The sequence below is a fragment of the Melanaphis sacchari genome, unplaced genomic scaffold, assembly GCF_002803265.2.
Source record: "Melanaphis sacchari strain LSU unplaced genomic scaffold, SCAv2.0 Contig60_pilon_pilon, whole genome shotgun sequence".
NCBI lineage: Eukaryota > Metazoa > Arthropoda > Insecta > Hemiptera > Aphididae > Melanaphis > Melanaphis sacchari.
Genome location: NW_020271429.1, coordinates 92,156 through 115,134, shown reverse-complemented (window position 1 = coordinate 115,134; position 22,979 = coordinate 92,156). Strand labels below are relative to the sequence as shown.

Sequence of the window (22,979 nt, the reverse complement as noted above, 5' to 3'; positions counted from 1 at the left end):
ATTTTATATTTATCAGATATTTAAGGTGAAATAATTTGATGAATTTTTTCATTCAACTGAATACGTCATCCAATATTATGTTTTGCCAAATATACAATACTCAGCAATAAAATCAAATAAAGATATAAATTTTGTTTAAAGACTCGTACATTAATATAACATCGATCAACTGTTAATTGCCATGAATTAAAACTTCGTTCATTGAGAGGACGCATTAAGACGTCTTGCGTACTCACTTAGAAGTTATACTAGTACTCGGTCAGCTTTAATAATAACCATGCAATTATCATTTTACATTCTGGCGTAATTTATGTTTGTTTGAGTTTGAATAATCATATAACATTTTTTTAATCATAATAATATGTGAAATAAAAAAATTATTTCGTCACGAATGTTAACACAGAAATATATTATACAAAATGAATGAAAAAGGACTAATTAAATATTTCAGTGTTCAACTGTTGACAAACGTTTACTCAACATCAGTTACAAAGTTTTTTAAATTTTAATAAAATAAAGTATAGTGAATTTTTCACCAAATGAAGGTATAAATTTATCGGAATGGTGATGCATATGAAATAAAAACAGAAGTATTAATATATAATGTACGTATATAACATGACTGATTGGTAGTAATAATAATATTTTGGAAATCAATAAATATTTAAATACTATAGTTATGTAGGCATATAGCTTCTCTAACATACTAATTTTAATTATATGACAAAAATAAAATATTAATAATACCAAACTATAGGTATAAATTACTAAATAGTAAATATCGATATAATAATAATTGTATGACTTACAGCTGACTCACACAACCAGATTTGCAGGATGACTTGATGGAGGACCAATAAATATTGAGTTATAGGGAACAATTCAGAAAATGTCAGAGAAGATTATATTGTGTTAATGGATAGACCACTAGACCAGTACACAAAATAATCGCTCATCAACATCCCTATGTCGTTCATATTGCAGCGTATGATTGTGTGATCATGGAAAAATAATAATTGTTGCGCTCTATACATATTTATATCTATCACTATACTGGCTAAACCTAGCTAGTCTTATCCAAAACAAAACCAATAGAAGTACGAACCGAATCTTTAATAGAGGAATTGATTGCTTCTATAGTCTGTAAAATTACTTTATGATTATAATACACTAGATGACTCGTTTAATATCATAAATGGATCACTCCGTATGTTTACGTGTTTTCAAGTCTTTAAACACCTAAAGCAAACCTCTGCGGATTTGTGCCTGACGCGATCTTTGACTGTTATTGTCACTTGTTTCATGTTTGCACTTCTACAGTGTACACTGTAAAATAATATTCCGAAAAAGATTATTTTAACCTAACCTTACTCACTGTAGATATTGACTATAATAATGCGATATAAAATTAAAATAGCGTTAGTATAAAGTCGACTGCAATATACGATATGGGATAAAATATAGCAGGATGTACAATATAGTGACTATTGGTAAACGGTCACCTATAGAACCTCATAATCTAAAATTTAGATTCTAAATAACAATCATTATGGACATTGGTCATTAGTTACGATTATTAGAAACTAGATAACCTAACATTCAAATAGTTATTATAGAATAGATAACTGCGACGTATTTGTTATTAAAATGAAGCTGTAGAGATAGGTAAGTACCTACTATTGCTCGGAGATTAAAATGATGTGTAGTACAGTACAGTACGAAATGCAAAGCGTAGTATTATGAACTAACTATTTTTTACAGTTTATTTCCTCATTTTATTTTTGATTGGTTGCTTTTTGTATATATTAATATATTTTATGAAAATATCTTTTTTGCATACTATACATGTTATACGGGTAAAAGTCAAAATCAGACAAACCTCAGAAATGTCTGGACAAATCGTTAACTGACTACGTTACTTGAGTAAAATATCTAATTTCGACCTTTGCCCTGATAAACCTAGTTGTGACCAATTTAATTTGCTCAAAACCGTTGCGAATTTTATCATAAAATTTTATTACGATTATTAATAACCTTGCGTAGGTAATCATTATTTATCATTGTTATTATTATATATTTTGTGTGCTCTATACTATTTCTTTTATTAAAGGTGTTCTGTACTCTTATGTAATAATTGATAGATAAAATGCTGACGGGTGGATAATAAATAATAATTAACCATGTATGTAAGCATCTCAAAAATATATTTTTCTAATTAAACGTACTAATTTTTTTATTCTTAGTATTAACATTATATAGGTACCTAATAGGTACCATTATATTTTTATTATTTATGGGTATTTAAAAAGACACTATGATTTTCCCTAAGTATTGTGGTCATTTCGCGTTTTGTCTGTAATATTAATTATACTAACTATTAACTATGTATAAATAGTTAACTTACGTACATAAATTTATATAGAACCTTTGACTAATTTATGTGTATATGTATACTTTAAATACAATTTGAGGAATGTGTATAAAAGTTTAATATAATTTATATAGTACGAATAAATATATATTTTAATCTATTATAGCATGTGAATCGTGTGATCTTAAAATAACACATGTCTATCCTAATTCTAAATACTAACCTCGTATAAATCGTACATTAAAATTGCTAAAAAATTATTGTTAGGTTAGGTTAATACTATTAATTAAGCGTACCGCTTAGGTACAAATTCGATTGTCATCGACGAAGGCAATAGTTATTTATTTTCTTCTGACGGTACGGTATAGTATAAAGTTATAAAAGTTTTTTTTTGTTAGTAATATTAAGAATTAGTGTTGGTTTGTCGGAGGGGGTGTTGAACCTTTAGCCGGGGTTTTATGGCTCAACAACAGTGCCGTGCCTAGGGGGGTGCGAGAGGTGCGTATGCACCGGGCACTAAAACTTTTTTATAATCTAATATTACTGATAGATAAAAGTTAACCGTATTAATTTATATTTTGAACGATTTCAATATAATAATATCATCCTGATCGGCGGTGTCGATTATAATATTTTGAAATGTATTGTAGGCAATTATGTAAAAATACCTATTCATGTATGGATATTATTGATTTTTATTTTTATCTCGAAATAACGATGTCGTTGATCGTCATTCGTCAATAACAATATACTATGAATATATGCAATATACTGTATGCAGTATGTATACTGCATTATTATTGTTATTTTATATAATTAATAATTTAATGACTTAATTTCGACTGGAACAAGTTGTACGATTTTATTTTGAACCCATCTATGATAGTGTTCACATCATTCATTGCAGAAGTAGGTACAAAATTATTTTTTATTAGCATTTATTTGAAGATTAATCATTTTTTATGTAATCGAACAAATTTGATTCGTAATAAAATGATACCGGTTTAGTATGATAGGTACCTATCTATCAATATTTTTATTCTACGTATACATATATACCTATGTATCATGCTATGAAACCATAATAATGTTATTATTTAATGTAATAATTGATAATAGGTATGTGCCGAATAAAAATGATAGTTAATTTTAAAATGTTTGAGATTGTAGTGTTTAACTAGTTTCAATAATACTGAAAAACTATTGATAAAAAATAAATTATTTTCGTATTCAGCGAAGAAAAATTTTACATGGTTAGGAATTGTTAAAAAACATTTTTTAAATAGTGTGTAATTTATATTTAATTATCAAACAACGAGTATTTTTTTTCGAATATCCGAGTCGATCGTGTCTTTACGCATCATGTATTTTTAATAAAAGGCTAATTATACTAATTAGTAATTATAACTGTTTTTTAAAATATATTCTGAAAGTAACAACGAAAAAATGTTTTTATATACCTAAGCACTTTGTTTGTCAGTTTGTACTTTTTGTATTATTGAAAATAAATTATAACTCCAACATTAAGTTATAAACTATGCTGGCCCTAAAATTTTGTGTGTATACTACGACACACTTTTTGTAGTATACAAAAAATGAAATGTGTACTACAAAATTTAAAAGTGTGTAGCAAATAAAAATGTTTTTCCTGTATTATTACTATTCATTTTACATCACTTGTTATAAACGTTTGATTAAAATATAGTGTGTAGTATGAAAAATAGAAAATGTTAGGCCTTAAGTACCATGGTTTCCGTGTATCATATTTAAACATGGTTGGGCCGTCGAGCTGTCTAGAAAATCTCGATGGATTCCTCAAAATATGGGTAGGTTGTGAGTGTATGGTCGTAATTTAATTTTTTGTTTATGATAATGATAAATGAGTATAAACATTAGAGGAAAATATTATTAAGTCGAATTATTAAACCATACAGTAACCTAATCAAGTGCTAGAAATCTTAAGACTCTGTATGACTGTATGATATAATAACTCTGATATAACTATCTGATACCTTGTTTGTCAACGTTGAATAAATATTATCAGATTATAATATTTTTTTGGGTTTTCAAAATTTTAAATATATCTTAATTTCTTTATTGCAACATAATACTCATATATATCTAGAAATGCAAAATGAATGAAAATTTTTTTAATCATCTCAAGAATTTCTAGTTGACAAAAAATTTAACTGTTATCTACAACATGAAATATAATATTTCGGTAATTTGTACATATATTTATTTACATTTACTTACGAGTCGAATAAATTAACAAATTACTTGCTTAGTATTATATTATAATGATCAATAAGATATGTGCCTGGTAGTTAATCATTTAAACTATTTTTCTATTTATGTTAATTTTATATTCAAATGATCAGTTCACGAACATCGAAGTTAAGTAAAAATTCTGTTAGTAAATATTATATTAAATTATTATTATTTTAAGCCATAAATATTAAAATGTGTAACGACTCAAAACATTTATCGACCATTGTTTGTAAGTACTCATTAATGTATAATATATACAATATATTTCATAAAAATTATACATATACATTGTCATGAACGCGGATGTATAAAGTATTAAAGTTAAGGTATATTAAATTTCACATTTTTACCATGTGCGTGTTATTAAAAAATAATTACTATATTTTATCTAATCTATGACCATAAACGTTTCATACGTAATTTGTATAATTTGGACATGATCGACACGTCTAATCCCTGTATAATGTAGATACGGATAGCATTTTTTTGAACGCCGTACAATGCCGATGATACTAGAACCTATAACATGTATAATTTGCGGTAAATAAAGAACATAAATTAAAAATAAACCAAGTATAGCTTTGATAAGGTTCTGTAATAAAATAATACTATAATTTATTACTACCGCCTATACTATTATGTAAACGCATAGCATTGGAACGGTTTTAAAACTGAGTTTGCTGTTGAATTTGAATAATTTGATCACTAATGGATATAATATAAATGTATTATGTATATTATAATACCAACAACTGGTAACTGCTTTAAGTGCTATAATATTATCTTTATCGCAGTCCACACTCCACATAATACTATATGAAAATAATATATTATAATATATATTATAGTCTGTGATAATATTGTTATACTGTAGGATAAATATTAATATCGATTTATCGGCCTAGGTTACCATGTTACTATTTATAGATGTAAATAGATTCGTAGAAATGAAACATAATATTATACCAAATGATCAATTTAAACTTTAAAGTTCAAAGACACTTTGTTTCAAAAATTATAAACATTTTTGAAAATATTTTTTTTTTATATAGGTAATATTAGGTTGTTAAAAAAACAAAGTTTTTCTAAGTATAAAATATTTTTTATTAAAAACTAATAAATTTTCATTAATTTTATTAATGACAACGTAGATTTTTGATTCCTCGTTCCAAAACATAATATTTTTAGAAATAATTCGATAGTTCGGGGTATACAAATCGAATTTTGGTCGAGTAGTTTATGACATAAGTATTTAAAGTTTAACGATAAAAAATAGTAAAACATATAATTCGTTTCTCCTAAAACGTTGTTTCGTTACGAGTGCTATGACTCAAAACTATGTATATTAAATATATATTTTCAAACACGTTAGTGCTCTCCGAAATATTGAGTGTCTTACGTTATTATCGATCACTCCGATCTATAATATAATTATTTATCATCGTTATTTATAAATTGAAAATATCAAAACGATTATTTGAAAATTAAAATAGAAAACACAGACTGCAGCAGGCTGATTCTGACGTTTATGTTTATTTATGATATTAATTGACAATCACCATTTACGTCGCAGTTCCTTATGCCTTATGGTTATCTTGGTACCTACCTATATAAATACTATAACACATGTCTAGCAAGTTTATGGTTAACGATAGGCATTGTGAATGCCGTTGGTCGACGGACACAGACGTTTAAGCTTATACTATTGTAATCGTATTCAGTGTAGACCGTACATGTTCAATTGAGTTCATCTAATAATATAAAGCTAAAAGTTCATAGATTGATATATACTGCTAATGTAATTTGTAAATATCACAAATTAATTAAATTAAATATATAAGAGGTACCTATTATATTTTTGTTTAAAATTGCACACGCAAGCGTCGGGTAAAGTCGGGTAATTCAATTACTTTATTCGATATAATATTTATTATAATATACATATAATACATATAATATATAAATCTTGAAGTTATAGATAGAAATTAAATTGCATACTATATATTATTACGAATAACTTTATCATGATACAAAACCTTACTTTTTTTTTAGGGAACTTCGCATCCCATTTTTGGTAACCAAGAACAACCAAATTCATCATATATGTTTTGAAATTTTGAATAATGTTAGTGGATGCTGAATTTATATTAAATTGGGCTAAGATTTTTGTAACATTATGTCAAATATAAGTACCTACATTTAATGTATGACAAAAAATGCAGGATATTATTATGTTTTGCTTCAGAATGAAGTTATTTTTTTTAAAAGAGTGGATTCTTCAAGAAAACAAAATAGTTTTATTTTATAAATTGTTATATGATATAAAAGTCATTACCTACTTATTTGTTAATTAGTTAAACAGGTAATATAAAATATCTTGTAAAAATAAATTAAAAAATTAGTATCATTAACTTATCGTTATTGTAAGACTAACATGTTCTTACTATTTTACAACATAATTTAGGTATATTATAGGATATTTAATATTAATAATTATAATGTAGGCCAAAGTCCTAAGGTATCTATGTATTATGGCAATAAGATTAATATTTATTATTATTTTATTTCATTTTCAGTATTAGAAGCTCTAACTTATTTCAATAATGTTTTTGACAGCCATTCTTCATAATATAGAACATTGGTATATACTCCTGGCTTATTGGCTCGTCCACAGCCATAACCCCAACTTGTTATACCCATAACAGTTTCACCTAAATAAAAATACAAAGAATAAATATAATTATATCAGATATTTTTATAATAAATATTTAACACATAAGCACATACTTATAAATATATAAAATAAAACATTCAAATGATTTATAAAATATTAATAGTTAATATTAATAAGTTTATACATAATTTATTAAAATATACCTAATAAAAATCATGTTAGTTATAGCTATATACCTAATAATTTTATAATATACACTTATTAAGTAATTGTTAATTTTTATATAGTAATCAGTATTTCTGTGCCCTAATTTTTGAAAAAAAAAATATTATTACCACGTTTACTATTTATATACACATTATAGTCGAGCAATTAAAATGCACTCATTAATTAGCTTACATAGAACGGATACACTTTTTCTGATGATTTAAAACTTTTAACAACATACATATTTTTTTAAGTTTGTAATATATATTTTTGTTATTTGTTTTTGTCGTATACATAAATTAGAACCGTATGGTTACAATAGTAATGAAATAAAGTTATTTACACAAAACAATAGTAATGTAAACTTTAAATTTTTAAATGTTTAATAAAATATGTGTACTCGGTAGTTACGGTAAATATAATATTATAAATTATAATGCTTTGATATTATTAAAAAAAAATCGTTTTAAACTAAATCAAATAGGTATACATTATAGGTTTTTGTTTTCATTCATTTATTTATTGTTGTGCATTTTTACCTAATTCTGTAGAGCAGACCATAGGGCCGCCAGAATCGCCTTGACAGGCATCAGCTCCGCCGTCTAGGTTTCCCGCACAAAACATTCCGTTGCTAATTGTCGTTTTTCCGTAGACATAAGCAGCTTTACATATTTTCATGTCTATTATTGGCACAGATGCTGATCGCAAGGTGTTAGCGAAACCTGTTAAAATTAAATCGACCAAATTAAAGCGAATGGTGTTATACCATATAATTAAGCACAGCTGGTATAATGATAACTGATAAACATACTTGAACTGATGGAACCGTCTGATCCCCATCCGGTGATGGTACAGTTCATATTAGAATTTAATTTGATAATTTCTGTTGGTAAACATATTGGCTGCACGTATTGATTGAATTTGATACCCGTGCCGGTAGTTTTCAATTTGATTACGGCTATATCGTTGTTCAATTTAACGCTTACCTCGAAATTTTCGTGAATGTAAATTTCATCAATGTAAATATCTTGTTCAGAGTCTTCGAGCGTCTAAAAAAAATTAATTAATTAATTTGGACGCATATATAAGTAATCAGTAATGACCAAAATTAATGCAATTACAAAAATACAATACCTATACCAGTAGCGTACTCATCACTTGGGATTTTTTTAAGAAAAATGTTAGGATTTTATCTACCATTATATTATTATAATTTATAATAAAATGAAGACAAGTATTTTTATTTTATCATTAGTTTTACTATTAAATACTACACATTTATATTTACATATGTTTACACATTATTATCTATATATAATTTATTTATTATAAAAAAGAATATTTACAATCTATATTGGAGTATATAGCATAATACGTAATTATTGTATATTTTATCAGTTAAATAATATGTAAAGAGAATCCAATCAATAATGAAACCTATTGTGATATATTATTTTAGGTTAATAAATCTCTGCAATGATTTCTCTTGAGTATATAGGTAAATTGATAAAACAGGTACTCATCAACAAACCAAATAAAAAACGACCGGTAGGAAGGCCAAGACAACGGTGGTTGGACCGAATAAAAGTCGACCTGAAGAGATTAAGCAATGGAGCAAGTATTGCGGATGCAGAAGATCGAGAACTTTGGAGAACTTTAGTAGAAGCTGCGAAGCGCCTAAATGGCGCGTAAAGCAATAAAAAAAAAAAAAAAAAAATATAGGTAGGATGTATATGAGTTGTGTATTGGATGACATTTTCGATACTAACAGGTAAGTATGGGAATGTAATTTGAAATAAAAAGATTCGTAATGTTTGGTGGTTAGTTGGTACTGATTCTATTTTAAGATCAGACTGTAATGTGGAGTTTAATACAAATCAATAAGGTGAAGTAGTAAACATGCGGAAAGTGATCGACTGAAATGCTAGTATGGAACGAATTTTGAACGGTTTGGCATAGCCTCAAATTTGAATCGCATATGCCCTATATGGGATACAAAAGAGATTTGTATAATGTATATAATTAGTTTGGTGCAAATTGGGAGCTTTGATTTTAAAATTGAACGAAGTAGATGTAGTCTACTGTTAAAGGTTTTCCTTTTTAGTTTAAAGTAAAGGCCTCAAGTCAGTGTCTTTTATCAAAAGTGATTCCGAGATATGTAACATCAGAAGATAATACGATTTAAGTACTACCTTGAAAGAAAACAAGTGGAGGATCGGTCCTTTTTAACGTAAATGGTATGTATACAGTGGCACATTTAGACATTAAGTGCCCTGGAGCAACATTTTACTAGCGTCCCCCCTCCTCAAGAAATGTACATTTTATTGAGTATTTTTTTGTAAATAATAGGTATAAATATATTTAAAATAATTATCAACAAACTTCAACAAAAATTTATTATTATATCAATATACCAGATAAAATTGAAAATAGAAAAGATTTTAGTATTGTGTATTAGTAAACTATAATAATTTTCATGCCCCTAAAATTAAGCGCCCGGGGCATTTGCCCCAGTAGCTCCCTATTAAATACGCCACTGTATGTATACTGATTAGTCAGGATTTTTTTTTTAATTCACCACTTAGTTGCCCAGTTGTCAATTGAATTTAAGTGGATTTGCGGTAGTTTGATGTTTATCAGAATTATTTTTGCCATAAAGTATTGCAATGTCGTCTGCGTAGGTGGCCATGGTAGTTGCATGGTGGTGTTTGTAGTTATAGGTAAGTCAGCCGAACAAATATTAAACAAGTCGGAAGAGAAATCGCTGTCTAGGGTATACCAGCTTTTCACATTATTATAAAATATATGTATATAATAGTTTAATTTAAATACAAAAAGTGAATTTTTATTCTTAAACAAAGCATATGAGGATGAGTTTATGCCTTATATTGATAATTATACCCCCCTTAAAACAATTATCCTATTTTATAATATAATACTATAGCTATAGTGCTTAGTGCAGGTAACTCAGGTAAGTAAGTACTTACTCCCATGTTGTAGTCACCAATTCTAACGTAATAGAAGTCTTTATCCAAATCACGTACACAATGTGCCGCTGTCAATACGTGGTACTTGGAAATAATTACCGCTCCGCAAACGTGTTCCGTTTGACCGGCCGGTGTCCTCGATCTAATACTAGCCTATAAAACATGGTTTACCCGATGATTGAGAATAAGTAAACAAGAATGATTATAAAATTACGGGTTATACGCAATCCAAGCCAAATATTTTGAAAGGTTTATTAAATATAAATTCCCGTATTTTACTTTTTACTTCACTAGAAGGCATTTATATTAAATAATAAAATTATTTCAATCTACTAAAAACGATAAAGCAATAGTTACGAGATACCTAATATAATATACTATTGAATCCATAAAAAAGTAAACGATAACTTTATTTATAATAATTTTTGAAATTGTATTTGGTTCAAATTGTTTCGAAATCCGATACTTAATGGAATTGTTTAAGTTATATCTTTTATTGTGAATATTACAAAATTAAATTGTTGGCCATATTTAAAATAAATGATTATATTGAGGACCAACGTAACAATAAGAAGTACCAACGCAGATTTAACCAGAGTATATATTATTGTTATATAATCATGTAGGTAATGGCATGGATTAAATAATATTATTTTATTCAAAAACATATTTATTACATTATAATATGTATTAATTATTTATTATAATATACTGACCTGCCAAGGATGATCCCCTCTTTCGGTCACGAATCCTGACGCGATTCTCTGTTGTACCATATTCATAGACTTTGGCACTGTCACTAACCGTCTTCCACACTGATTGGACAGCAGTTCTTTCAAATTCTTTTTTTTGGGCAATGCACTTTTCGTTGTCGTTTCCTGTGTGTCGTTTGTCTTTGCGATTAATAATGAAATAAAAAAAAGAAAATTTTAGTGTAGTCTAAAATAAGCCTAAACACAAAGTAACAATAGAAATTAGAATATGTCACACAAGTATACGTCATAGATAGACTATAGGATGATTCTTTTAATTTCATACGTAGGTAACCTACCTGCTTTTTCCAAAACGGGATATTCTTTAGAGAATTGAAACTCATAAAAATTGAATTTTATATGAGTAGTGAATACTTAAAACATAATTTAACTAGTAAAAGTACCTTCTGTACTAACTAGTTAGTCGTAAGTTTATATAAATAAATATTTAAAGTTTATATTATGTGTTAGGTTAGTATAGAGATACCGAGTACCTATTTTGCAAAATGTTTGTCTATAAAGCTTCTCTGACCTCTTATAGTTTATTAAAACTTTAAACTTTTCAAGAAAATAAGAATTAATCTTTAATAAAAAGGATCGCCTTGTATATTTTGGCCCAACATTGTGACCACGGATAGATGCTAGAAAAATGAATACAAGGCTTTACAAATACACAAATATTTGAAAAATCATTCACTAAAATTGTTTTGGGCTAGGCGCTAGCAATACATAGATGTATTATGTAGGTATAACTATTTTTATTCAATCACGTAGTTATCCGTTCTATATTTCTATAGTCACTCTAATAGATAAGTACTGTGTAGGTAGGTGTATTTTTATTGACATAGTTTAATGGCAATTTTGTTTTTGTACAATAGATTCTTTAAAACCCATCATGCGATTATACGAATGGGTAACAGTGGCGGATATTTGAATACCTTTATGAACTATGTTACGTTGAATATTATTATAATATTATTTGAGTAATTTACGTAGATACTGTTTAAAGGATTTATTGTTGCATCGTTGTTTTTTTTTTTTTTTTATTATTGTTCGTAGTTAACATATTATTTTATTACAAATTAAATGGATGGATATTTAGTTGGTTTATTTTAGAATAGAAGGGTGCTAGTAATATTTAAAGTAAATTGGCTAGCATCCAAAGGTTATAACATGGTCCACGAAAGACGGGATGTGCCACATACATATGAGAGTAAGGCTATTGAAATTGTTGTAGGGCCGTAACTCTTCTTCCCTTTGATCACTTAATAGAATAAGTAGTTTCCTATAATTTAATCTATAATATTTGTATGTTTATGTTTACAACTAGGTAAGTATGTACCTATATAGATATTTGTTGGTATATAGCAGTGTCTGTCCATGTTGAAAGTTGTAATTTGTATCTACTAGAAAATATAAGCGGAAGTTTTTTATGTCCAGGTCTTGCCTTACGATACTTCCATCGTTCAGGATTTAAAATACCTTAATACTTCTTCAGCAATGTCTTTACAAAGCTAAATTTTAAATTTAATTACTTTTTTAGAATCCGAATGGCAAATAACAGACACGTCTTCGGTGTGTTTACAATTGTGTTGTCCCCATTTCTCATGTAAACAATGTTCCAAAGATGTTTCGTTGCCCACGCACCGCAATTGATCTAACCAGATCAATCCATTTCCGGGACCAAAAGCTGCTTCTTTTTTAAACTAAATATATTTTACACAGAAGAAAAATAAAAATAATATATCCTGCACAACCTTAAAAAGTATAAATTAATTTAAATTTAACGCTCACTTCTGCTGTTCCCTTAAAACCTAGACCGTTACAAATGACCAATGCTTCGTTGGTACCAAAATCATCATCACACACAGTTCCCCATACACCAAACTGACGTACTTCGACCCTGCCTTCCATACCTGCTCGACGTTCGTTACCACCGACTAAACGTATCTCTAAAGGCGACTGCACCATAGAAAATTAATATTAAAGTAGGTTAGATTAGATGAAAAGTACAAACATTTTAGTGGAAGTAGATAAGAAGAAAAAAATAAAGGAATTGAAAGTCGAAAGTTGAAATTCAACACATTTGTTTACAAACATGTAAACAAATTTCTTTTTTTTTTTTAGATAGTTAAAATTCCACATTAAAATGCTGGCATTAATAATTATTAAACTCTGTCAATTCAAACGCCAGCGTTTTAACTTGGTTTTTTTTATTAACATACAAATAAAAAACACAAAATAAATAATTTATATTTTAAGAATGTTGAAAATTCTCTATTCTAGAGTATTCTCCAATTGAATTATTCAAGTTCTAATCTATATATCACATTCAATTATTGTATAATTTTTATGTGTAACAGATTGTAAAAATAAAAATATTTGATTAAAAATTAATACATAAAAATAGTTTTAAACAAATACATTAAACTCTGGCATATGAATTAACATAATATAATATTATTATAATGATTAATAATAGCTACAAATACTAATGCACAAAATTATCCTTTTTTCTTAGGAGCTATTTTCTGAATAAATTTTTTTGGAGCCTTAGTTGTTGTACTAGTTGTTGGAATTATCGGTGTAGTAGCCTTAGTAGTAGTGACACTCACATTACAACGTTCTGGAGTTTCGTCCGAACCGTCAGCACAATCTGTATATGAATCACATAAGAAACGTACTGGAACACATTCTCCAGAATTACACTCAAATTCATCGTTTGAACAAGCTTTCCCACCAGCAACTCTACACACCACACCAGCTGACTATAAAACAGTAAAAAAAATTAATATCAGTATAATAAATAGAACAATAAAAACACATTTGGTATTTTAAAAGCTACCTCTTGAGCATTGCAATCATGAACTCCCCACTCTTTAAATTTACAAGAGTATAATGAATTTTCAGTTCCGTTACAATCTAGATCATCCAATACAAATCTTGTTTTGTTAGGCACTCCGTAGAAGGAATTTGGTTTTACAGCAATAGAATTTAGAAAACCAAGTTCTCGACAGATGACATTAGCTTCTCGTAAATCAAATTTATCATCACATATAACTCCCCATTCACCTAAGACTATAACAATAAATAAGTATTTAATAGGATAAAACTACTCCCATAACTTTTTATTCTTATAATACTTTTGACTTCAACACGTCCTTCATTAGTGGTATTTCCACCCATCAGTCTAATCTCATATCCCATCATATCTTTAGTACATTTAGTTTCATCGCTACGATCTCCACAATCATTATGTCCATCACATTCCTGAAAAAATGTGTAAATAACCATTATTATTTACAGGTTTTTGTCATATCTTAAAAGTTATAAATAAAAAATAAAATGTACTTTTGATTTATCAACACAATTTCCATTTTCACAAATAAATTTTCCTATACAAAGAGCTTTATCGGTTTCATAATAATCCCAATCTTTATCAGATTCTAAAATTGTTGAAGTATCACCTTTTGTTCTTTCGTTTAATATACAAGTTTGATCGTTTTTACTAAAAATAACACAATATTAATGAATAAAAAATTATTCAACTAGTATATGATTAAATAATTTGATCTTACTTATGAGAAAATGATTGACAAACAAAACCATCTGCTTGCATGCAACGGTTAGCACAAGTGTTAACAGTAGTGTGAAGCCATTTTTCAGCTTCATGATTTGTTAATCGAGCTTCTGGAGTTTTAATAAAATTGTCCATAACATTAGAACAATTTTTTTCATCCATACCGTTACTACAGTCCTAATAATTAAAAATAAAATAATATTATAATTACTTGAAAAATACTTTCAATTAAATAAAACACACAAACATAATATTTCACCCACTTTGACTAGAAGATATAATGTAGATTACATTCATTATTTAAATTGTAGAGACATTTAAGAAAAATGATTTTTAAGTAAATAATTTAAAAAGAAATAATACATTTCTAATCACCCTAAATTGTATTTATATTTTAATAAATAACTATTATTAAATTTAACATGTTAATTTAATCAACTTACTGCTTGATTATCACAAACCCAGGCTTGAGTTATACATTCATTGGGTTGACATTCAAAAAATCCTGCATCACATTTTGGTTCTTCAATCATTCGACTAACTAAAATTTAAAACATTAATTAATTGAAAATATTTTAAATAATTTAAAACTATTTTCTATGCAACCTTTTGGTGATTTAGTGGCAGCATTACAAACAGGTATATCACAAAATTCACTTCGCACTATTCCATTTGATGTTTGTACATAACACCATGGCAGTAAATCAGTACCATCAGGGTTTCTACATTTGTTATGTTTGATTAATTGTGATCTTCGAGTTTTTTCTGATACTCTGTACTTCATAGCCACTAAAACTTGCTGATCTTCCCAGAATAAACAGGCATTACCAGAGGAAGTCGTGTTTGCAGAACCAATGTAATCTGAACCGGCCCCATTCACACAACCTAGCAAATTTCATTTGTCAAATGAATATTATTTATATTAATAAGAATATTATTATGTCATACAATAAATTATTTAATGAATTAAATCTTTAGTAAAAAAAAAACCTTACCAATGTCATCAACATCTCGTTCACAAACATAAGGCAGTCTATCAGTCTTTGTTCCACAATCGATGGCTTCCCAATAATAGTATTCAGAGTCACATAATTTTGTGCTGTTTGGATTTGAAGGACAAGGGAATGATTTTTGTAATACAATACATAGTGCACGGTTTGTTTTTATATTGGGCGAAAGAACTTTTTTGAATTCCCAACCTAAAAGCAAAATATATAATTAGTATTGCATATTAAACTAAATAATATTTTAATCATGTTATTACCTGGCCACCAATTTTGGTACACAAATGGATTTTCAGTGCCTTCCCAAATCCATATAGGACTTCCTAATAATGATACACCAACTCCTGATGTCAGAATAGGACTTTCTGTTTTCTGTCTAGACAACCATTCAGATATGAAATCATTTTCTTTCTAAAATAAGTGAAATAGTCTGCTATAATAATAGACTAGTTGATAATAGATATGTATTTATGCTATATATTGAATATTAACAGTAAATACATTTTGATTGAACTTAGTAAGTATGAAAAGAGTTTAAATTTAATAAAAATATGTAATTTTTTCAAGTTAATGTCTACTTTTTATCTAAAATATTTTGAAATATTTACTTGTGAGCTAATATCTAAAAGTTTTCCTCCTCGTTTAAGACAGTGTTCCAATGCTTCAGCTTTACTATAGCCAATGTCTTGAGCTTTACTTTCTTTTTCAGGTACAGGAATAAATAATTTATAACATTTTCCATCATACGACACCTCTTCTGGTTGACATTCAGAGCCAGAATTCGATCGACATTTTACCCAGACAGCATCTCTTTCAACATTACAAGTTTTATCTATTAAAATGAAAAATAAAGCAATAGATTAATATACGAGTAATTTAAATATTTTATGTTCTATTTAATTTTAATTAGTTGTTTATGTTTACATATAACTAATATAATGTGTTTAAAATTAAAATTTTTTAACTATTTTAGAATAGAATGATCATGACATTTGGATATGATTTGTGGAATTTATAACGCCTACCACCTAAGACATCACTCTGACCATTCAAAATTAAAAAATGAGTATAAACAAAGAACATGATATATTAATTTATAAATTTAAGAATTATTTTGTTATTAGGTATAATATGAAAAAATCTTTTTCTATAAATAAAAATTAACTAAATACCACCTACTATATATTTATATCTAATAAGTTATTGATAGGAGCAATGTATAAATAAATTATAGTAAAAGTTGTACATTTTGATCAATGGATATTGTTGATGATAATAATAATATAGATATTATATATTAAGTAGTATCATAGTAGAGATCGCTAATTAGTGTTTTTAAGTCACTTTTAGATTCAGGAAGATTTTAGGAGCTACCAAAATATAATGTACATGTTTATTCAAAATAAAAAGCAAAATCAGAAAATCAAATAAAAATTATTAAAAACCGCTTCAATTCACTATAAAAAAATTAAAAATACACTTCTTATTTGTAGACCTGAAAAGGTTTGTTTATATGCTACAAAAGAAATGCAGTCTACTATTGTATAACCTCTATGTTATAATATACCTAGTAATATAGTTAATTAATTATTATTTTAGACTTGAACTATGATATAATAAATAGATTATACTTGGTAGGGCAGTAAGAATAATTTAGTATATTTTTACTTTCTTTAAAATGTGCATAATAAGAGCTTTTATATACTTAATGCTTATGAATGTATGATTTTTTTATTTAATAAAAAAATAATTGCTTTATATATTAAATTAATAGTATTTGGTTCTTTTATAGTACTCATATCAAACTTACCATTTTGGAGTTTACAATTATGAAATGCACTTTCTTGGCCATTACATGTTACTTTGGTAACACCTATATTTCTTAATAATTTAGTAGGATTATCAGTAGTCACAGTTAAACCTTGCCATGTCTGTTCTGCTCCTCTAATTAAAATAAATAATAAATTACCATATTAATTATTAATTATTTTTAAGAAAAATTGTGTGATTTTATGAAAATATTTTATATTAAATTAAGTTTACTAATGTTCTAAAAATGTACTGTTAAATTATTGTTTAAAAAATCATGATTAGTAAATATAAAATACCTCTTAAATCCAAGTTGTTTACAAACAATATCTGCTTTATCGATTGTCCACGAGTTGAGTTCATCACAAACTACACCCCATTTAAAAGGCTTTTCTTGGATTTGTAAAAATCCTTCAGAACTTTTTGGACCACCACGTAACCGTATTGTCTGAGTACTATTTGGTTTCAAATCAATTCTCACTGCTATGTTGTTGCTTATAATTTTAGGAGGTGTATAGATTATAGAAGAGTTTTGTAAAAAGTTATCTGATAAATCAATAGATGTAGGGTTCCTTAAGATTTTCGACTGTTTATTTTCAATTGGCAAAGTTTCTAACACTGCTTGATTATGATTTTCTAAAGGTTCAGTTTCAGTAACTAGATCACTATTACTAGTTTCTTGATCAAACTCTCGTCTTGCATCAATAAGTGGAGTATAATCCTCTTGTATCTGTAGTGGTGTAGTATACATAATATCATCATATTCTACTGTAGCTGATGTAGTGCTTACATATTGATTGCATTGTACATTAAATGGGTGATCACAGACAGATATAGCTGGGTTAAATAATGTTCCAGGACCACAATCCATTTCAAATGTTCTACCATTTGCACAACTCAGAAATTTGGAACATTCTGTAGGATGTGGTTTAATACCATTAAAGCCATTTGGACATTTAGAATTGGTAGCTGATGGGTATATTGGAGATTCTTGTGAAGGAGATTGAATATTATCTATATAGCTAGGATTTTGAATTTTACCAGAATTTTCTTTTTGTTTCGGGTATTGTAAACTATTGTAATTAATTGGTATTTTTTTACCAGAAGAATCTCTGGTAAAAATCAATTCTGTGTTTAGTTTTGACTGTTCTATATTATCAATAGGCTTGGAAATATTTGAAACAACTATTTTAAATTGTTTATTTGTTCTTGAGTCTCCATTAGTTTGTCTATCTTGTGGTGTTGGATTCAAATATTTTTGTTGTCCAGGTTCATTAACTTTAGGGTGAGCTAAATAATCAGGTGAAGATTTTGAGTTATAATCTTGACCATTTGGTATAGAAGATTGTTGCCCATAATTTATGTTGGTTTGACTTGCATAACTTGATGAATCATAATTATTTGGAAAACTAATTGGTTTATTATGTTCTATTTGTTGTTTATTATTTAGATCAAAAGTCGTTGCTGGTTTATTGAATTGATTATTAGGTGTTTGAAATTCTTCATATTCTGATTCTTCATTTGTATTAGGATAAGAACTTAGACTAGAACCTTGTTTCACTTTAAGTTGTCCTCGAATCCAAGAATTTGGATTAACATTAGAAGGATTTGATGAAATTGGTTTTTGATTTCCATTATAACCATTTTGAGAATAAGGAGGTTGATAAGGGGATGGGAATCGTATCTTATTTTTTTGTTGATTAATTTGTTCTTGTTCAGATAAATAAGTATTTTGGGTTTCTTGAACATTACCATAATTATTGGGTATCTCATAGTTATTTTGTTCTGGTAAAAATTGATGGCCTTCAACAATTGACTGACCATTTGATAATGGTATAGTTTCTTGTTCTGGATTCATATATTCATTGGGATTGGTCCTTGATGGATTTTTATTAAAATTTTGTTGAATAGGTTCTTGATAATTGGGATTTCTATTAACTGGCTCAAATTTTGGTGGATTTTGAAAATAATATTGCCTATTAGGAGATTGCTGTTGAATTTGTCCTGGATAATTTGTGTTTCTAACAGCCGGTTCTGATCTTGGAGGAAGTTTTGTTACAAATTCTTGTTTTCCAAGTATATTTTGTTCATTTGGATATAACTGCTGCGACTGTATTTCAGTATTTTGCTGAGTATATCCATTGACTACAAAACTAGATCCATAAAGTGGCTTAGACTCTCCAGTTTGTAACCCATAATCTGTGGTCACAGCTGAACCAAAGTGTTGTGAAGTATCTGTGTTAACATTTTGACCTTCAACGATGAATTGTGTTCCAACTAATGGATTAGTCGATTGAGGCTGATATTGATTAGCCGATTGAGGCTGATATTGATTAGTCGATTGAGGCTGATATTGATTAGTCAACTGAGGCTGATATTGATTAGTCGATTGAGGCTGATATTGACTAGTTGAATGAGGTTGATATTGATTAGTTGAATGAGGTTGATATTGATTAGTTGATTGGGGTTGATATTTATTATTTAATGAAGGTTGATATTGATTAGTTGATTGAGGTTGGTACTCATTGGTGTTGCTAATAAATAATTGGTTTTGATTAGAAGTCTCGGCGTTTAAATCAAAATTCTGACTAGGATTTCTATTTATGAATGATGAATCAATCTTTGATGGATTTCCATCAAGACATTGCACTTTAGCAGGGAAATCACATTCTAAACTGTTGGGGTTGAATAAAGTTCCTGGTCCACATGACTGGACATAACCACGGCCTTTAAAGCAATTTAAAAATTTTTGACAATCTGATTGAATAGGGAATAAGCCAGTTGTTTTAGAAGGACAATTTTTTCCATCTGATGATATAACTGCATTATTCTACAATAGTAAATGTAATAATAAAATAAATAAATCTACTTTGTTGAATGAAATAGTAATTTATAAAATTCTTACCTCATTGTTTATGTCTTGGGGACTTTGTATCTGTTGTTTATAAATTGAAGAAGCAATAGGTTTGGTTTCAAATTTATTGTTTTCTCTGAGACCTCCATTTTTTACTCCAGTATTAGCATTTCCATTGAATGCATTCCAGTTCAAATGCTCCTCAGTAAGTGATGGTCTAGTCGCTGCATTTGTGTAGCGAATAGTCTAACAATCCAATTTATAAAAATTGATCAATATAAATTTACTTCTTTATTTATATAAAAAGTACTTACATACAATGCTTCATTATGAAAAAAAAGTAAAATTACAAAAATGGTGCAACTCTTCATGTTGATGCGCACATTTAAACTGAAAATATTATCATTTTACTTGGATTTTCTAACACTTATCTAGGTCCAAGAGATCAAAGGTCGAAAAAACATTTACAGAAAAACAAGGCTATTTTATAGGCTTATCTGTATACAACACAAGTAAAATGGACCTTGCCAATATATCCGGTTAGATAACCCTTTCTTGATCCACAAACAATAGAAAATATGTATTTACATTTTAAAAATAATACTTGTTACTTACTAATAAATAATAACTTTATTTCCAGAAAATAATTACAATAAAAACAATCAAGAAATTCTCAACTTAGATTTAGTTTTATTTAATATATATTTGTATGGATGTTCATTATTGTAAGGTGTTTTTGGTATTCCAAAACATTTACGTACTTGTGGAGACAATAAGAATAAATTTTGAGAAAGACCATAAATACTGGATGCAGTCCAATATAAGCTTACACCCTAAAAAAAAAAAAAAAATAATAATGTATGTTGATCATAAATTTAAATAAATAATTTTTTTAAACAAAATATTCATACTGATGGCAAAAAGCATGAAAGTGGCATCATGATAATAGTGAGACCTCGAAAGACATTTGTAATGATTTTTTGACTACGTGTTGGTTCTTTGTTTCGAGATTGTGTTTGGACCTAAAAATATATAAACAAGATTTGTGAAGTTAAACAAATACATTTTTTTTCTTATAAAAATATAAGCAAACAGTACTAAATAATTAATTAAAATTAAATCACCTCAATAATTAAAAGATTTGATAGACACATAATTATAGGTAAACACATAGTTGGGTCTATGGCAGTTAAGTTTGTAAACCACAAAATTCCACCTTCAGTTAGTTCATAAAACCTAACAACAGCTTTAAAAAATTAATAACTCATATTAAAAACATGAAATATGACATAGTATTAGGTAAATTAATAAATATTACCATCATCACTTGGTGGTAACATCAATGTAAGATTACGGGTTGCTATCGACATACAAATCCATAATGGTAATTGTACCCAAACTACAATTGTAGACTTTGCAGGATGACAGTTTTCTTTAACTATCAATTCATTCCAATATTTTTTCACCTACATTAAATAATAACCAAAATATAGATAAATATATATTAGACATCAAAATATTGTTTATTAATTAAATGAGATATTGTATTCTAATAGTAACGATGCAAACAGTTCTAAAAAACAATAATAAGATAGTTATGTATATACTTACAGCTTTGTTATAAACACGTTTAGCTTTATTTTCCGGCCATTTATTCAATTTTAATGACTTAAGTACTTCTTTTTGTATTTCTTTTACTGTTGATTGAAATTCAATAGAAAGATTTTCCAATTTTGAATTATTATAATGCTGAAATAAAAAATAAAAATTTTTTTAGTATCAACTTAATTATAAAATATATTTCAATTTAAATATTTTTATACATTTACACAAAGCAGATATTAGTGATACAAATAGTAAAATATTATTGAAAAATTGAGTCATAGAAATAATAGATTATCACATAATTTCAACTATCAATTTTTTTATAAATACAAACTTAGTATAAAAATGTATTTTATAATATTCAACTTTGTTTATAAATGTTTTTATTTTTATTTTTTAGGAATAAGACATCACAAATAGAATTTTACCTACTTGATATACTGTCAGTGGTAGAGTAATCACTAATCTCAGAGTTACGGCGCTGAGCATTATAGTAGCCCACCAAGGTGTACCAGTAAATTCATGAAATGAAATTATAAATTGTTGGGCATAAGCTACAGGTGTACTGTTTGACAATGCCATAAACCATGAAGGAAACGTAATTGAGGAAACAGACGTAACACTTCTATTCAATGAACTCAGAGAATGATTGTTTTTTTTAGTATAAAGTGATGAACATGGATTTGGTCTTTTCATATAATAGCTCAAATGACGACAGTCGATGAATTTTTTTAGATTTGTTTGGCGAGTGCATAAGGTCTGTAAAATCATTTTATGGCTTGCGGTTTTTAAATTACATGAATATGCAATTATTAAAAATAAATTAAATGTTTTAAAACTCTAATAACATAATACAATACAGTCT

At 27.5% G+C, this 22,979-nt stretch overlaps 2 protein-coding genes and 1 long non-coding RNA gene across 3 annotated transcripts; 1 reads left to right on the top strand and 2 right to left on the bottom strand.

The window, feature by feature from the left end:
• Positions 1-7,085: 7,085 nt before the first annotated feature.
• Positions 7,086-21,087, bottom strand: LOC112600082. The gene is made up of 21 exons (XM_025347240.1): positions 20,824-21,087; positions 20,561-20,755; positions 17,955-20,485; positions 17,657-17,790; positions 16,455-16,678; positions 16,107-16,257; positions 15,838-16,041; positions 15,449-15,727; positions 15,286-15,383; positions 14,841-15,019; positions 14,614-14,770; positions 14,406-14,532; positions 14,108-14,340; positions 13,878-14,030; positions 13,057-13,224; positions 12,798-12,968; positions 11,227-11,403; positions 10,511-10,663; positions 8,335-8,572; positions 8,063-8,245; positions 7,086-7,353 (listed from the first exon to the last, which is right to left on the bottom strand). Exons 1-21 carry the CDS (start codon positions 20,878-20,880, stop codon positions 7,235-7,237), a joined length of 5,931 nt encoding a protein of 1,976 aa, XP_025203025.1. The 5' UTR covers positions 20,881-21,087; the 3' UTR covers positions 7,086-7,234.
• On the top strand, positions 16,626-22,593 carry LOC112600085. Its single transcript, XR_003114985.1, has 3 exons — positions 16,626-16,717; positions 16,820-16,912; positions 22,515-22,593. It is a non-coding gene; the product is annotated as an uncharacterized LOC112600085 (long non-coding RNA).
• LOC112600083 (cytochrome c oxidase assembly protein COX18, mitochondrial) lies at positions 21,150-22,885 on the bottom strand. The gene is made up of 6 exons (XM_025347241.1): positions 22,547-22,885; positions 22,121-22,258; positions 21,828-21,975; positions 21,634-21,755; positions 21,421-21,531; positions 21,150-21,342 (listed from the first exon to the last, which is right to left on the bottom strand). The coding sequence occupies exons 1-6, from the start codon at positions 22,883-22,885 to the stop codon at positions 21,172-21,174; spliced, it is 1,029 nt and encodes a 342-aa protein (XP_025203026.1). The 3' UTR covers positions 21,150-21,171.
• Positions 22,886-22,979: the final 94 nt, after the last annotated feature.

What these genes read in the sequence shown, in the direction of transcription:
- LOC112600082 (XM_025347240.1), bottom strand. Translation starts at nt 20,880, where the DNA reads ATGAAGAGTTGCACCATTTTTGTAATTTTACTTTTTTTTCATAATGAA. An exon ending in AAACTCCAGAACGTTGTAAT is followed by an intron (nt 13,225 to 13,877) that starts GTGAGTGTCACT and finishes TCTATGGTGCAG; the next exon opens with TCGCCTTTAGAGATACGTTT. An exon ending in GTTTTAAGGGAACAGCAGAA is followed by an intron (nt 12,969 to 13,056) that starts GTGAGCGTTAAA and finishes AAATATATTTAG; the next exon opens with TTTAAAAAAGAAGCAGCTTT.
- LOC112600083 (XM_025347241.1), bottom strand. Translation starts at nt 22,885, where the DNA reads ATGATTTTACAGACCTTATGCACTCGCCAAACAAATCTAAAAAAATTC. An exon ending in GTTACCACCAAGTGATGATG is followed by an intron (nt 21,756 to 21,827) that starts GTAATATTTATT and finishes AATTTTTTAAAG; the next exon opens with CTGTTGTTAGGTTTTATGAA. An exon ending in CAAATCTTTTAATTATTGAG is followed by an intron (nt 21,532 to 21,633) that starts GTGATTTAATTT and finishes ATATATTTTTAG; the next exon opens with GTCCAAACACAATCTCGAAA.